The sequence below is a fragment of the Puntigrus tetrazona genome, chromosome 17 (assembly GCF_018831695.1).
Source record: "Puntigrus tetrazona isolate hp1 chromosome 17, ASM1883169v1, whole genome shotgun sequence".
NCBI lineage: Eukaryota > Metazoa > Chordata > Actinopteri > Cypriniformes > Cyprinidae > Puntigrus > Puntigrus tetrazona.
In genome coordinates, this window is record NC_056715.1 from 7,331,068 (window position 1) to 7,348,787 (window position 17,720).

Below are 17,720 nucleotides of genomic sequence, written 5' to 3' on the forward strand. Positions count from 1 at the left end.
ACGCTGACAGCGAATGCTACGGTTTACCTCAAACTCTTATTTTCGACACAGATAGCGAGACCTCAGTTATAGCCAATCTACGTGACTTAGATGTCACTGGAATGTCATTTGAGGTCATCGTACAAATACAAACACTCCCAGAGTCTATTTTCCATAGCAACACGGATCAATGACACCTGCCTTCATCTCCATGGGAACGCACATGTCCTTCTTTGACTACCTTCCCTCTCTTTTCTTTCATTAATCTCTCACTCTCTCTCTCTGAGCATTATACAAACCATTTATTTCCCTGCACAAATAGGAAATTATCTATAATTTATGAGCCCCACATCTATTTATTAGTTCAGCATGGATTACTGTGGTCTGTGTGGGCTTCGGGAGAGTCACATTTCTGTTAATGATCTCCCCAAGGTACATTTAACCACAATTAGGCGGTAAATAACAGCCCTGAACTGTATGATGAAATGATGAAGGCAAACGCTTCACCGGAGGATCTTAGTACAGGCCCTTTAATTTGCTCAAATAAAAGGAAGAAAGCAAAACAAGGCAAACAAATTGATTTTTAAGGTTTTCAAAAGCCCTGCTCTTGAATTTTCAACCCTGCACATTCAGCAATAACAAGTCGTTAGGTTTACATTGAGGAGAAATGCTGTGCTGTTCATTTTTGGTTTTGTTTCTCAGTTTGACTTATGACATTCGTAGGAAGAGATTGGTAGAAATGCTACTTGAGTTTAATATAAACACATAATTAAAAGGATGATAAATAATTAGAACTTTCCCTAAACATTAATTTTCAGGTATTTATCAAGAATAAAGTCATTAGTTTTATGAAAAACAAAGAATAAAGAAAACATGATGTGATGGATAAATGAACATTATTATGGCATGATATAGATTTTTTACCCGTATCATTTATTATTTTTAGTCCAATTTTACTGAACCCAAACTTTTCAACATAGTGTATACTCGTATGTTTAATAAAAAAAGATCATTTTGTTTTTAGCTTCCATTTCATGCGTTCAGGGCTTATTTAAGGTTACATTTCCGTCTCCACATCAGTTGTTTATAGCACTGAATCATTTGTAGAATTTCCAAGAATGATAAAAAAAACACTAATGGAAACAAAGAAAGATCAGGACAGAGAGAGATAGAAAGAAGTAGTGGAGGTTGTCAAATAAAATATGTATCTATTAGCTTGCAGCTGGTCTACTGTGTTCTTAATTAGGCATGTCCTGAGGCTATCATGTCTGAATGGATTACGCCCCAAATTCTCCAAAACACACACACACACGCAACACAAACACATACATACCCACACACACCATATGCCACACAGTCTGTGGCCTGTGTGATCTCCCTGCCATCCTTTCTCTGATGCTTATCCAAACCCCATCACAGAGTTATTGGCACGTGTGAGAGACAGAAGAAGAGTAACACTGCCATCCACTGCCTCCTAAACTCAAATCAATGAGCAGTCTTTGCGTATTCACAGCCTATTGCTTTTTTTTTTTGTCTTGCAGGAACAGACCTTTCTGTTATCTGAGCTGCTGTTGGGGCTCTTGTGACCTTGACAACCAAATCTGCGCTGTTTGTGCTGGTGCGCTGTCAAGCCCGCTGCCGCTGTGTCATTTGTGGCAGCTAAATTGAAGGAGTGCTCTAATCGTCTCCCACACGTCTTGCCCCTCGCCACGTGTGCGGGAAGCCCCGGGCGGCCAGCCCGCTCATTCCGCTGTCTGTCTTCCTGCCCACAAACATCCCATCATCAACAATGACCTGAAGCCACACGGCATCTGCTGCATGAAAGATGTTGATTTTATTGGCAAAACTCAGCTCATTGGGGTTACGGTCCACTTCGTGTGAGCAGTGTGATGAAGACCATGTACTATAACTCACACCGATATTCATATGTGAAAAAACCACAGCTAACGTAGCTCACAAAAATGGACCACAGGTATTGGTTTCTCGATGGCCTGGATGACAGAAAGCCTGCGTTTTTGCACTCCAGCAACAGGTGGATGGGTGTATTGACTGTCATAGAGAACAACAGAGCGCAACAACAAGCATGGGGCCCGTGGACACTCAGGTCTGTACGGAAAATCAAAATCTTAAGCTTCCTTTTCGGACTTATGGTCACCGTTCTCATCATGGCATCCTACATCTTGACGAGGGACCAGAAAGGGCTCTTTTTAACACCATCACCGTATCACCTCACTGTGGAGACTCATCCGGCTCAGCTGCCCCTTAATCTGTCCTTCTCTACAGACTACAGAGTTGTGAGAGAGGTGGTAAGCAGCATTGTGGCCAAAGTGGATTTCAGTCAGAGAAGAGTGCCTGACCTGAGAGAAGTGAAAGAGAAGGAGCCAAATGTACGTGGATTTGAATTTGAATTATATCGCTAAATAAATTCTTGTTTTTTTACAACTAAAAAAAATTATAAATAAAAAAGGTATATTGTGAATTTTTAAGGTTAAGATCGTTAGAATTACACTTGATTAGTCATTACAATAGATGTTATTGTGTTTTACAGAATAGATTTGTTAGATAATTTTTTTTTATAAATAACTAACTTAATAAAATGTATGTATATGTCAGTAATTATAATTGTACAACAGGAAATATAGGGCGATAGCAGGAATTTACAATTCAACAATTACAATAATGATTAAATTATTGTTAAATGGGACCAAATAGTGAATACAAAAGAAACATAAAGAAGCACATACTCTACCTTCAAAAGTCTGGGTGGACAAGATTTTAAATGAAGAAGTTTCTTACAATATACCTTATTTAATCAAAAAGTAAAATAGTAATATTGTGAAATCTTATTGCAGTTTCAAATAACTGTTTTATATTTTAATTTGAAATAATGATTTTTTAGCAGCCATTGCTTCAATTTTCAGTGTCCCATAATCATTTTAATATGCTATTTATAATTATCACTATTAAAAACACTTGTGCTGCTTATTGTATTCATTAATTATTATATTTGTGGAAACCAGGATATTTTTTTTCCAGGACTCTTTAATGAATAGAAAATTAAGCATTCCTTTAAATATTTGTATCAATTAAAAATTTGTATCAATTTCATGCAATTTTATGTCTCATCCACAGATATTCTCTGCAATTCCTCGCAAATTTCTTCCCCATCTAAAGAACCCCTGCTGGTATGAAGAATTCTTTGGGAATGTCACAGCTGATCCGTATGGGAAAAACCTGTATGCTCTTTATTCAAAGCGTTTCCAAGCAATATATGACCACCTGCGCAGAGCGTTTCCGGCTCACCTGCATCAGCATGCAGGTAGACAGTTTCGCCTGCGGTGCCTGCCTTTCTTTTACATCATCGGCCAGCCCAAGTGTGGCACCACGGATCTCTACGACCGGCTACGGCTTCATCCAGAGGTCCATTTCACCACTATGAAGGAGCCACACTGGTGGACAAGAAAGAGATTTGGTGAGTTTCACGTAAGAGATAAATGACAGTTTTAAAATGTGGATACGTGATGCTGGATGATCTTCTTTTAAAAGTCTGCAAAATGTTTACCACTAAAGTTTTCTTGCAATGCTGAGCATCTGCTTAATGTTTATCAGTTTATTACAAAAGATTTTACAGCTACAGAACAGCTGCCATGCAATTTTGGTTGCAAGCTGTTTTACAACTGAAATAATTGTACTTTGTATTCCCTTGTTTAAGGTATCATCAGGCTGAGTAATGGTTTTCATAACCCCTATCCACTGAATGATTACCTGGACCTTTTTGACCAAGCAGCCAATCAGATTCAAGATCACTTGACAAGCAACTCCTCCAGAACCCACAAAAAAGTGGACATTATAATTGGTAATTATGTTTTAAAATATAAATGTAAAATCATCTTTAGGTTACTTAGTTGTTGTGTAGACCCTTTGTGTTGTTAGCCATACCTCTTTTACCTAAAATACTAATTTGACCCTGTGAGATTTAATATATTCATGTTAAATTGGTTATTTTCTCATGTTTAGGGTTTCCTGACATCAGTTAACGGTAAAATAACCAAAAATAATGTTGTTGTTTTTTTTCAATTACTTTAATGATGACGATGATGATGAAGAAAGTACTCAGATTAAATACACATCATCTAGACTTTCTAATTAGAGATGCCAGATGCTATGGTCTAGATCTATCCTTTTGTTATGACTCATAGCAATAATTAATATCACAAATTTCAGTCTTTGTCTACTGAGGCCTGAGAAATTAAAGTCGACTAAATCATAGTCACGAATAACATATAGATGAAATCAGATTAGCCAGTTTTCAAATTAAAAATGAAGTTGGATCAAGCAATTAACACATTTTATGATTGACAGGTGAAGCGAGTGCATCCACAATGTGGGACAATAACGCTTGGGTTTATTTCTACAACAACGGAACGGAGGTGGATCCTCCTTTTCTTGTGCAAGACTTCATTCGTGCTGTCCAACCAGATGCCAGATTCATTGTGATGCTCAGAGACCCAGTGGAAAGGTACTACTATATCTTTAAATAAGATATTGTAATAATTGCATATCATAACCAGTATAATAGTACTATGTGAGAGATGCTTTTTTACATTGTTCTCTTACCTCTTATTGTGTTTGTGCGCCGCGTGTGTGTGTTTGCGTGTGAGAGAGCAGGCTTTACTCAGACTATCTGTACTTTGGCATGGCTAATAAATCTGTGGAGGATTTTCACGAACGAGTATCGGAGTCACTGCACCTGTTTGAGGGCTGTTTGGCTGAGAGGTCCATCCGTTCCTGCATTTACAATACCACTCTCAACAACCTGATGCCTGTGAGTGCAGTAGGAATCACGATCATATCAAATAATGTGAATATTCAATTTGCTATTGCTCTCTTAAAGGAAAAGTACACCCTAAAAAGGAAAATTCTGTTTACTCATGTGTGATTTAAAAAAGATGTTACATGTAATGATGCATAGGAAGTGATTGGGGACCAAAGGTTGACAAGTTGCAAAAAAAGATTCTTTCAGTTCATTAAAATGTTATCAGATCTTCTGAACGATAGATGGATATGTCTCACCAAAGCATTTCAGTTGGTAATTCTCATTAGGGACAGGCACCAAAGGCGGCTGGTATGAGTCAGAGTGAGATTTTTGTTCAGTCTGATATGATGTAATTGGTTCAGCCACCAGGTGCAGCCGCATAGATAAGATATACCCACCAGGGTATGAGCTGTTCTGGCTGTTCCCCAAAGCTGTGCAGCCAGTAGATGATCCTCACCTCTGGAGAAAGCTGTTGGAAGCTGAAATGAAAGCAGTTTTAGACAAATCTAAACGTGTTGTGAAATATACATTGTTTTGTTGCACTGATCTGGGGATTAAAGTCATGAATGTTTGATTTATGGCTTTGAAGCTGTTTAAGCTGGTTGATGAACCAGCAAATGTCTGGACGGCTGAATCATTGCTGCTTGTTCTGGTAAACTGGATGCAATATAATACAAACAGAAGCTGTGCACCGTCCAGAATTTAAACTGAGGATGCCTATTATATTTTGATTTAATGAACTGAAATTGAACCGAAGATACAAACAGAATTGTTAAGCCATTTAACATACCATAGCTCTCTGATTTTATCTATGGGGCCAAACATCAATACACATAAAAAATGTAAACATTTATTGGCATAAAGCTATCTGAGAACAATGTGGTGGGCATTTCAAAATTCTGATGGCTGTAAAAATGTTATCTACATATCAAATAATAAAATCAAAATTAATTATATAATTAGTATTTGTACATCATTTCTGCCCATCCAACTTTTTTATATTAGTATTATAATACAGAATGTTAAATACATACACAAGATGTTTACATAGGACAACACGGTATAATATAGTAAGTGTAATCACATGCTGATGTGATACAGCAGTGGATAAATTACTGTAAAAAAATATATAAAAATCTGGCATTGTCACTCTGCTAAATGTTATACTGAGTCTGTGGGTCCCTCTGTTGGTGAACACATAAAATGAATGCATTCTTAATGCAGATTTCGAATCAGGGCAACCAGGGCTTCAAGGGTGGATCAAAAGATGATTTTTAAATAATTTATTTACATAAAATACAACTTCAAAAATTCAAGGTGAAGATACAGAATCATATTTCTTTTCCCCTATAATAACTATTGTTTTTATTGTAGGTGAGGCTTCAGGTGGGACTATATGTCATATACCTGCTGGACTGGCTGAGTGTTTTCAGTAGAGAGCAGATACTCATCCTACGACTCGAGGATCATGCTGCTAACCGAAAAATTACTATGCGTAGGGTCTTTGAATTTCTACAGCTGGGTGAGTTAGTTTTCATGCTTCTATATACTTGTTACGGTAATCTGGGTCTGTTTGTTTAACTTCTGAAGAAATTTGTCATTACATGTAAATAAGTGCCAGAATCTGTTATATGACTGACCGGGTTTCGTCGACTCTACAGGACCTCTTACCCTGCAGAAGGAAGCAGACATCACAAAGAGCCCCGCCTCCAACACCAGACGGCCAGCCAATCGAAATCTTGGCCCAATGCTGCCCATAACCAAGGAGATCTTGAAAAGCTTCTACGAGCCTTTTAACCAACGCCTGGCCCAAGTGCTAAGGGACCCTGCTTTTTTGTGGATGTAGCCCTGAAGGAGAGGGAATGAACAGACATGTATTATTGTAATAGAAAAATTGACACAGATTAAATTCAAATGTAAAACTAAATTAATTTGTTAGGGCAATGCTGGGTGGCTGGTATCACCTTTGGCTAGAATTCAAATTTAAGAAAGTATTTTCAGTTCTACTCAATTATATAGTGATACCACTGACTTTATTTTTATTATTTTTTCCTTGGGTATTTGGTGCTGGACACGGTTATTATTGCACTTTGATACTGTGAGAGTATTTGGTCTGGATGACCACTGAGAAATTAATCGACAGTTTATTTAATGTATTTGTTATAAGGCCTTGGAAGCCAAGGTGTTTCTACAAATTGAAAGGTATAGAAACAGAAAAGGCAGCGATCAAAAATGTACAAATACACACTCAACAAACAACAATTAATAAAAAGTGTTTTAGAGTTTAGCTCTGTGGAGAATGTGAGAGGACCTAGTGTTGCTAGAAGATATGGATCTGTAATATAAAGGACAATATAAAAGATTGTGGAAACTGAGCACAAAAGCCATCTGGACATTAAATGAAACCTGATGTCACTGTAATGTAATTTTAACGTTTCAATTTGTTATTGCTACTGTAAAGAGATGAGGGCAAGAATAGATTCATTTCAACTTCATTTAATTCAACTTTGATATCTTCTGACTGAATTGAAATAAATATTGCTTTTTTATATTTGCTTCTCTAAAACCCAATAATTTGTTTTGTTTGGAGAACTGGTGATGGTAAATAAATAAAGTTAGAAAAAAAAAATAGATTTTAATTTTTTTTTTATGTAACAAACAATGATCACAGGCTATACATGGATACTAATAGGCTATCAATAAAATATCTTTTTTTTCTAAGTCTGTCAAGCCAATAACGTACCATACGTCATCACTTTTATGTTACATTTGAGAAAGGTTCATGTGAAAATACTGTAGAAATCTAACAAAGACTGTGAATGTTCAGTTTGTTTAAAATGATGAAAGTCTAACGGAATAGGTTTTTGGTAGACTTGTTTAGGCTGTATGCTACGCGAACGACGACCAATAGTTTCTCACCTCCTAAAAAAGTGCCTTTATAGAAATGATACATACTATCCTTCATGACCTGCGAGCGAGGGCATATATATTAATATAATATATTATATCAAATAATATTCTATATGCTATAGTGACGTAACGACGCATAGACGATGGGGTCTCACTGTGGTAAAGCTAAAAAGCGCTAACGGCGTTCGTGAATACTCTCTCTTAGTTGTGTACTTAACATGCCCATGAAGTTTAAATCGGCCATACAGTGGTGTATTCGACTTCGACTTTCTACTTATTCGACTTTCTACTTATTCGACGAACTGCTTTTAGCATAGAGAGCAGGCCTGGTACACACATATTCTGATGACGCGTCTCTTTTCCTTCGCCAAATTTGAATATGCGACGGCGTGAATAAAATTAAAAGGCATTGTTAATATCTTAAGAATTATTGTTAACCGCAGCTTAAATGTCAGTCAGCTCGTCTCACAAACGGATTTAGTTAGGTTTTGGAGTAGTTACAGTTCAGAAATCATGGATTTCTCTTAAGGACGACCGAACTCTGCGTCATCGTATCAGAAAATAACTGACAGGTGAGTAAAAGATGGCAGTTTTTTTTTTATTTATTTATTATATAATTAGCTTTACTGAAAATGCGAAACAGCACTGTAGATAATTGTTTCACCTATCTATTTGCACTGTTGCTTTAAAAACACTTTAATAACTTCAACGTAGCAGACCTATTGTAGATTGTAGGCTATTTTTTGTTCTACGTACTTTTGATTAGAGATTGGTCTGTATGATAGGATTTTACGATTTTAAACGTAGTTGTGCAATATCCTCGCTAGAGGGCAGAAAAGGCTGATTTAAAATTGTGGAGTCTCGCAGAAGAAACATATGTGACCACAAAACCAGTCATATTTGTCAGTTGTTTTTTTGTTTTTTGTTTTTTTTAAAAAAACGAGCTTTATACATCACCTGAAAGCTGAATAAATAAGATGTATGGGTCGTTAGGGTAATTTGGCCGAGATATAACTATTTGAAAATCAGGAATTTAAATACTATAATTTGAAATACTTTTAAATACTAAAAAAATATGTTCTTAGTAATGCATATTACTATACATTAATGAAAATGTAAAAAAATAAGAAGGACTGTGAGTATTAGGTTTAGTGTGAAGAGACGAAATTATCACGTTAGCTCAGTATAAATATAATAGAAGCCACTGGAAAGTGCCCACATAACAGACATCCACCTGTATGTGAACAAAAGATTATTATAAGTTCATTATTCAAGGGGCTAACATGATAAACTGTGATATATCCACCTTTTATTAAATAAATAAATATATTTGACAGTAATTATATCATATTTTAGAAGGCTGAATTTGTTTTTGGAAATAATATTTTCTTATTACTGTGTAGGCTGAAGTTTATTTGTATGTTTGTGTATGTGTGTGTGTGTGTGTGTTTGCCAAAAAGCTGAAAAAGAAACCAGTCTTTGATCACTGTAATAAGTTTAAATAAGCGTTCACTGTATCATTGTGAATGTCTGTATCAAAAAGAGATGCGGAGGAAGTCAGAGCACTCAGGGTCACGCTTTAAAGCATCTGTGTCCTTTTGTCCCTCTTCGTTTTTTGCTCTGTTCTGACCCTTGCACCAGTTCAGAGTGTCCACTATTTTTAGCTGCAGTTTCTCCACAGTCTGACTATTATTGGTAATATTCATCATTGGTAACCAACATGCATTTTTTTTCTTCATACACTGTTTTTGAGCAACTTTAATCAGCCATTGCAACGTCCTTTTAATGTTTGTGAAAGGTTGAGGAATATAAATCTGGAAAGCTTTACAAAACTGGGGGGGTAAATACTTTTTCACAGATCTGTAGATGTGTGAACTAGTGAAAATGCACTCTGAAATGTCATGTGATAGACAGGAACTGCTTTATAAATGGTTAGAATTTATAAATTAGAAATAGATAGAATTACAGAGATGGAAAAGCAAATGTCAATTTCGATTTTTGAGGGCAGTAAGGTGTTTTCTGAAGTGTGCGAGCAATTTTATGTGTATTATAAAACAAATGCTATACATCACAGAAATGTCTGATGTTCAGATAAGGCTGTTTTTTAAGTATTTTGTTGAATAGTATATTAAGTCATTTAACTTACACAGATACTGTGCTTCAGTATCCTGAAATACGTCATATAGACATAAAGTAAAAGAAATCTTAACATCTTTACTGGGTCAAAAACGTTGTAAGCTTGCATGTTCTTCTGCAATAATGCAAGCCAGTACCTTGTAAATTCACCATTGGTATGCAGAGGCTTTTAATGTTCAGTCAGTTGACCCAAAAATGTCAGGCAATTCTTGCATGGAGCTCTTTCTCTGTTTCGGTTTTTGTATGCAGAGGAAATTAGGACTCTCGAAGATAAACATCATCCGCGTTCACACCTCAACAATGTGTTTGAGCCTTGGCTATTGTAGGTTCGATTTTCTGATCTAAATATGTCGAAACCTTCTCAGAGACGAGTCTCTAAATGCACATCTGGACAAGAATGCAATACGGTTTTGGTGAAGCATAGTCTTTTCTTTTTATGTGATATATCATCAATATACCTCACAGCCTCTACTCTGAGATTTGACTCACGATGAGCTGGCCACACTCTGATGGAGTATGACATTGCAGACACACACCCCTCCACACACATTATTCATGGCTCTCTGCTCCATTTCCTCAAACACATTTCTCACTGTGTCTGCCTCCTTTTCACCTGCTCTTCGAAGAATCCTCCGAGAAATACAGGGGTGCCGTATTTCTGTGGGTGGATGGAGAGACAAGTGTGCGCATGACTCATCTGTTGTTTGTCTTTAGCTGGAATCTCTCTGAGGGAAAAACATATTGTTTCAGGGAGATGGATTTCAGGTCTGGTCTCATATCTGGTTGACCAAAGGAATGTAGATAAAAGTGATATTTTGATTGGCTGCCTGGCGCTGTTATGGGGCATTGTGTTGTAGTTATTCTTTCTGTATTCTGTTTTTGGTGGTAAAAGAATCTCTGATGAGGCACTTTGGGGATTTTGACATCTTGCCGTGCCTGTTTGTGGCATTCAGCTTTGGAGCAGAATGTAGCAATACGTTCTTAGAAAAAAAGGCACAAAACTGTCACTGGGGTGGTACACATTTAGAAATTACAACTCTTAAGAACATGTATAAATAAAGTACAAAGATGTACCTGCCCCCGGTGACAGCTTTTTAGTTTTTTTCTGAGCATGTGGGTAAGGGATGTGCACACAAATCAGACAATATTGGCTATTTTCTCTTTAACAGTAATATATTCTAACACTTTAATTTTTAAAAAGATTGCCTCTTTTTCGTACTGTTTTCTGTGTGATGATGTGAAGGTTACCTGTTTTTGACAATATTGTATAGTTCTACAAAAATGTTTTATTTTAATATATTCAAATTTTAAAATGGCATTGAATGGTTTACATGTTTATATTACATTTTAGGCAGTGATATGTGCTTTAAAAGTTCAAAGGTGCATTTACGGTACTTTTTATATAGCTACATTTTAAAGTATCATTTCATCTTGCGCATATTCCTAAATCCAGACTTAAAAGGGACTGAAAAGGTTTGTGAAGTTTTCAGCACCTCTTGCCTGATTTCCATTTGCTATCATGCAGTGAAAGCATACACACACACACTCACACATCGACACACACATAAATACCACTTTCACCCTGCCCACAGTGGTAATTTAGGCTTGATAGAGAGGGCTTCGGGCTGCAGGGCATCCTCAGATGGATGATTGTGTGATCCATTCAGACAATAATCAGTATGAATTTGCTGCTTTGGCCGCTGTGGGGGAGAGAAGACAGCCGTAGATGAGTTTGATTGGTTCAAAAGCACTCTTTGACTTCATGAGACTTCCTGATGTTCTTCAATCCTGTTCAATTTACTAAAGGACACCTATTCCCAAGCATGCTATTGACTTAAAGGCTGTCTACCCTTAAATAATGATTAATATAAAGATATGAAAATGTAGACGTGAGAAGCCTGCAAATAAATGAATCGATAAAATGTTGGACTTGAAACTTGATGCACTGGAAAGGCTTTTTTACGTTTGGCTATAATGCATCACAAGCAGGTGCATCGCCTGTGTTCACTGGTCATGAATTAATATTAATATAAAATGTTTTACATTTTATTGGTAAAGGCTGCTTGAAGCTCTATATTTTTCAAGTGACATCTTCTATATTGTCTTGTATAGCATATAGAGAGTCAAAAGCAGTAGAGGGAACTGATGTTATCTATGATTCTAATGCAGCTTAATTCAGTGGTTTGCACTGATTTAAAGAGCCCTGTGATGTATTAATATCTCTAAATTTAAGCTCTGATACCACAGGGATATATCTTTGAAGACATGTTTGTTTGAATACCCTTATTTGATCACCCATGTTGACGGTTTCATAAAACTGAAACTCTGCCAGTGCAGATTAGCGTTTGTTTCTTTAAAGGCCAGCCCTGGTGATGTCATGACAATTTAATCAAAACTTTTATTGTCATTCGAATCTCTTTGCAGAGATGAATATTCTTATAATGAATTATTCAAATGTGCTCCAAGAAAGTGGAGAAGTTAAAGTTGATGATTGAAATCTCTCTGCATAAATTGTGAAAAATTCTGTTTAGAAATCGCACAGGCATATCATTCATTATTCATGCCGTTGTGCAGCCTAAGAGGAAAAAAAAGTGGACAATGAGTTTGTAGCTCACATGAAAGATATGTTAAGGCTTGCCATTTACTTTAGTACACTAGGAGATAAAGAAAAAGATTACAGTAAAACAGAGTAGTTTATTGTTCTGTGGTTATACAGGAACTTCCTCAGAATCCTGTATCTGTGATAGCCAGGGCAATTTCTTACTTGTTGTACAGTTTTCTTGGTTATTTTGGTCCGGACCAAAAAAAACGTAAATTATACAATTAGATCTAATTTGCTTAGAATACACATTGGCCATGTACACATGCAACCAGATAATCTCTTAGTAATTGGATTGATTGCACCATCGGCTGAATGGTTGGTGTAGACCTTTTCTAATCCAACCGAGAGTACGATGTAAACAATTGACTAAACTGAAAACCAAAACCACTGTCATTTTTGGTAAAGTAGAGCAGAACAACTTTACATCAGTCCTCACTTTATACTCTCATCCACAGGAATGGGCAGTTTTAATGCTTGATTAAAAAAAAGCAGCACGGCACAAAGCTTCATGAACCCTAATTGGTACCCAAAAACATTAAGTCTGCTTTTAAAACAAAGAAAAGAGGCAATAGGAGAATAGTATCAAATGCAAATAGCGGGGAACTCTGTGTATTTGTGTGCATACAGTGTGTGAAGCTTATTGAAGCTTATGACATATAAATGGGCACATCAACCTGATCCCTTTATTTAGTGTTCACATTGCACATATTTATGTCTGATGCAAGGAGGCACCTCAGCTGAACTGGACAACATAGCTTGAGCGTTTTGTCTCTTTTATTTTGTTTAGATGCACTATACACAAAACATGCAATATAGGCTACTTGATGCTCTTTTTCACATTTGCTGTTTTTTGCACCAATAATGTGTTAAATCTCTCAGGACATAAATGGATCTCATCTAAGCTGCACTTTTAAAAAAAGGGTGATCATCAAAGAAGTAGCATCTTTCTGAGTAATTAGAATCCACATTGATTATTAAAACTGCACCATGACCTACCGCTTCAGACAGAGCCTTTTGAAGTATAAAGAAGAGCTGGTCTTTGCATTGCTTTAAGTTTTATAGAGCAGATCTTGTTGATGTCATAACATGCTTGGGGAGCCTTAAGGGCATCGTCATTTGAATTTAAAGCCAAGTCATTATGAATTGCCATTACAAAAACAAGTTTGTAAATAAAAGTTTTTATTTCATAAATCTGAGATTCTCAGATGTGAAAATGTTTTGTGAAAGCACATATGGAAATAGTGAGTATAGTAGATGATTGAGCAGTGACTGTACTTGTGAGTGACTAATCTGCGAAAGACTAATTGTACACTATATGTCAACTACATGTCTTGCTGTATGCATGAGATAATAAGTAGGCTATTTAAAAACTTGAACATATGTTGGAAGGACAATCAATATTTGTCATCTGAATATTTAGTGACCTTTTGTCTTTAAAAACTATGAATCCAAAACGTTTTGAATCAAAACTTTTATGATAACTTTAGATGAAAAATGAAACAAAATGACAATCTATAGTAGTAGTCACTATAGTTAGCCACCAGAGGGCACTCTCTTGGACTCATTGTTTGAATGTTTTTCGCATCACACTCTGTTCTTATAAGGGTCTCATTACCTTCAACTATGTGCGGTCATCTTATTAGTCTCACCTGTTAAAGACCTTACTCTCAGTTGGTGTGATCGACTTGAAGCTGCACTGCAGCCACCAATTGGTGTATGACTTTAAAGTACCGCGACAGCAATTATAACGAGAATATGGAACCATCTTTCGCTACGTTGATGTTAATACCAATCGGTGCCTGCAGTGCTGCTTCATGTCAAACAGACCTACTATTTTTTGTTGCTGGAAAATTGTATTGCACGTTTTTTGTTGCCCTGTTTTTTGCCCTGCCTTGGACTTCTGCTTGTTTTTTGTCTCTTCATTAAAATACTGCACTTGGATCTTCCTAGAATTTGTGAGTTTTGTGAAAGAATTATCCAGCCATTTTTGATCCAGCAGTATGAAAGACAAGATGCTAGAGAAACAAGTTGGTCTCCAAGAACTGGCGACTTTTGACCAACAGGGAGTGGAGGTGTGGTCTTTCGCCCAGAGGTTTTGGACAAGGGTTGACATAATGCAGACATTAAGATTCAAACTCTGTCTGGACAAAACTCCGCTGTCATGGAAAATTGAACTGGTTAAGTCACTACTCTTCTGGAACTTCACTAACTATTTGCAGTTGCGCAAAGAGGGCAAGGTAGTTTATCACCACTAGCATCCACCAGTAGATACTGTTCCAGCCCCACCTCCTAGTCAAGTTTAGGACCCTTTCTTGATTTCCACTCTCAAGCAGAGGTTGAGAAGGAGGAGGACAGCAAAGTCTGCTCTGGTGACCTCGAGTCTGGTGGTCCCAAATCCGGGAGTTCTGGAGGCCCTGACTCAAGTTCTCTGGTCCTGGAGGACTCTACTCTGAAAGTTACTGAGCAACCCGTTTTCTTAGCTTCTCCCAGGCTCCTTTCTCTGCCGGCTCTATCCAGACTCTCTGTTTTGCTGAACCCACTTAAACTTCCCGTGTTGTGGGTCCAGGTACCTTTCTCAGAACCCACTTCAGTCTGCAAGCCTTCAGAGTCCACTACTGAACCAGCTCTAATTCGGGAGCTTTTAGAGTCCACTCCTGTTCAAGAGCCCTCAGAGTCTGCTCATGATTCAGCCCCAATCTGAAAGCCCACTCACAAACCCGTTCTAGTACAGAAGCCTTCAGAGTCCACTCAATCTGCCTTCTCCCAGAAAAGGAGACTGTTGCTGAGCTGACTGCCTGCCCTGTCGTGGCAGTCAAGGCTGGTACTAACTTTTCTGTTTTCTTTTTGCTGTCCTGCCTGAGCCATCGGTGGGTCATTTGCATTATCCTGCTCACCTGTGGTGGCCTCTCGCCCTGCCAACCCTGGCACTCTGCTCTGTCATTGTCTTTAGCTCCTCTGCCTTTGCATAGACCTGAACCACCATCTTTCCTCCTGGTCCACCTCTGATTTGCCTCCATTCTGAAATGTGAGTTTTTATGGAGCATTTGGAATCTGCTCCTTAAGTGGGGGGTTATGTCACAGGCACTTATTAGACTGCTCAAGTTAGCCACCAGAGGGCACTCTCTTGGATTAACTGTTTGTATGTTCTTCATTACCTGCAGCTGTGTGTTGTCATCTCAAGTATCACCTATTAAATATCCCGTTCTCAAGTTGTTTGCTTGTCATATTTTTTTTTAAATTCTCCATTGGATTTCTGTTTTTTTGTGTTTCTTAAAATACTGTGCTCAGATCTTCTTAGAATTTGCGAGTTTTGTGACAAGCAGGAAGCATTCTGACGTCAAAAGATGTACAAATGTATAATTGGGTTTGTTATGCACAGAGCGGTAGCTGAGGAATTAATTGAAGCATTTACAAAATAATCCAGGCTGGTCAAACAGCTTGTACATTTTCCTGTTGACACCATTCATGGTTTTTAAATAACAGGAGTCTTCCGGATGATCATGCACATCCAGATGGTCTATACTTATGTGTTTGGTTTTCTAAGGAGAATTGCAAAGAGAGAAAGAAAGAAACATAAAAAACGAACATCTGCATGAGAAATATTTGTCATTGTCATACATTACAATGATCCATTGCCACTCTCCAAAAAATGTTATTCCCACTGAAATCTAATCCTTACATATGAATAAAAGTTATTATAATGGAAAAACTTTGTTTCCTTGAAAAAGAAAAATCATTTTTTTCACCACTGAGTGTTTTATCAAATTTAACTTTAAGAGCTTTAAGAAAAAAATATTTTATGAAACCTCTTCATTCAGGCACTTGCTCCCTCTATCTGATATTGTTCACAATGTTTATAATTTATTTTGGTGCACTTATAATTACCAAACTTTCTGGGGTCCTTGAAGTATTAATGCATGATGATATTGCAGCTGCTTACTCTCCAGCCAAATACAGGACTCAACCCATTTGCATTCTTTTCTTCTTGCTCTTGTCCTTGTTCCACTTCTTTTTAAATTGCATTGGTATTTGAGAAAGCATTTCCATGTTGAGTTGAAGCTTAAGAGTAAAAGACAAAGTGGTTATATCATCTTTTCTTTTTTTTTTAATGTTTTAACAATTATCAAAATAGTCTTTATCATTGCATCTTATAATTGGAAATGCAGCTTTATATCTCACATTTAAATTTTTGTTTTCACAAATGTTTCGTACATACAGTAGCTGCTAATATCACCTTGCAATTTGATTCTTATAGCCATATCTCAATATCATGTTGAAATTCAAGGGTATGACATCATGTAATTTATATTGTAGAATAAAAATAGTATACTTATTTTTAATTATATCGATCTGCTACTTATTTCTTCTATTTTCAGGACTACACTAATTGAGCTTTAGTCATTAAATGAGTAAAGCTGGTGAAATAGAGAAAGGGAAGTCTAGAATATATTTCTGGTGCTTGCACACATGCTTGTAATGATGCTTGGGCGTTGGGCATGTCTGCCCACACATGTGGCCTGTGATAAAACTATGAGTCATTCATCACTGTCTTGGAATTTAATCTCTGTCGTAACCCCTGTATTCCCTCTTTAGTCTGACGGGACCTGAAAGCATAAAAACAGAGGGATGTATTATTTTAACTTCTTAGTAATGGACTGTTGTGCGCAGTCCTTGTCCACATAAATATTACACAGTAAGATATTTCACTTCTGAGAACATCAGAATACTTGAAATGACTGAGGACATACTAAGGAAAAAAGCTCACTGATATTCACAAAAGTGAGAAACATTTTTTGAGTATATTTCTGCATGTACAACTGTTTAATTATTATTATTATTATTATTATTGTTATTATTATTATTTTTGCACATTTATTGCATTGTTAGTGTGCCTAAATAAATAGATTGCAAGCAATTCACATAACTCCAGTGCATTCATTAAAAGTGAAAAGATGGGCTTTGTAATTAATACATTTATCAAGCTGTTTTAAGCTTCAAGCCATTGCTCCTTGGGAGTAATATACATTTACATTTAGCAGACGCTTCTATCCAAAGCGACATACATTGCATTCAAGTGACAGTTTTTTACATTTTTATCAGTTCTTTGCCTGAGAATCAAATCCATGAGCTTGGCATTGCTAGCGCCATGCTCTACCATCTGAGCTACTGCCGTCTTTTTGTATTGAAGTAATGAAGCAATCTCGTATGAATCAGGAGACAAATATGTTAAGATCAAGCACCATTTATAAGTAAAAACTATTAAAATTACGTTGTAAT

General features: G+C 36.8%; 1 protein-coding gene across 1 annotated transcript in view; it reads left to right on the plus strand.

Moving 5' to 3' along the window:
* Positions 1 to 7,346, plus strand: part of chst15 (carbohydrate (N-acetylgalactosamine 4-sulfate 6-O) sulfotransferase 15) — a 19,042-nt gene extending 11,696 nt beyond the window's left edge. The window contains exons 2-8 of the mRNA XM_043263852.1: positions 1,521 to 2,366; positions 3,112 to 3,451; positions 3,692 to 3,835; positions 4,342 to 4,498; positions 4,648 to 4,804; positions 6,170 to 6,317; positions 6,457 to 7,346. Coding sequence (XP_043119787.1) covers positions 1,941 to 2,366; positions 3,112 to 3,451; positions 3,692 to 3,835; positions 4,342 to 4,498; positions 4,648 to 4,804; positions 6,170 to 6,317; positions 6,457 to 6,641 — 1,557 coding nt within the window. The 5' untranslated portion in view covers positions 1,521 to 1,940 and the 3' untranslated portion in view covers positions 6,642 to 7,346. The remainder of the gene's footprint in view (positions 1 to 1,520; positions 2,367 to 3,111; positions 3,452 to 3,691; positions 3,836 to 4,341; positions 4,499 to 4,647; positions 4,805 to 6,169; positions 6,318 to 6,456) is intronic.
* Positions 7,347 to 17,720: the final 10,374 nt, after the last annotated feature.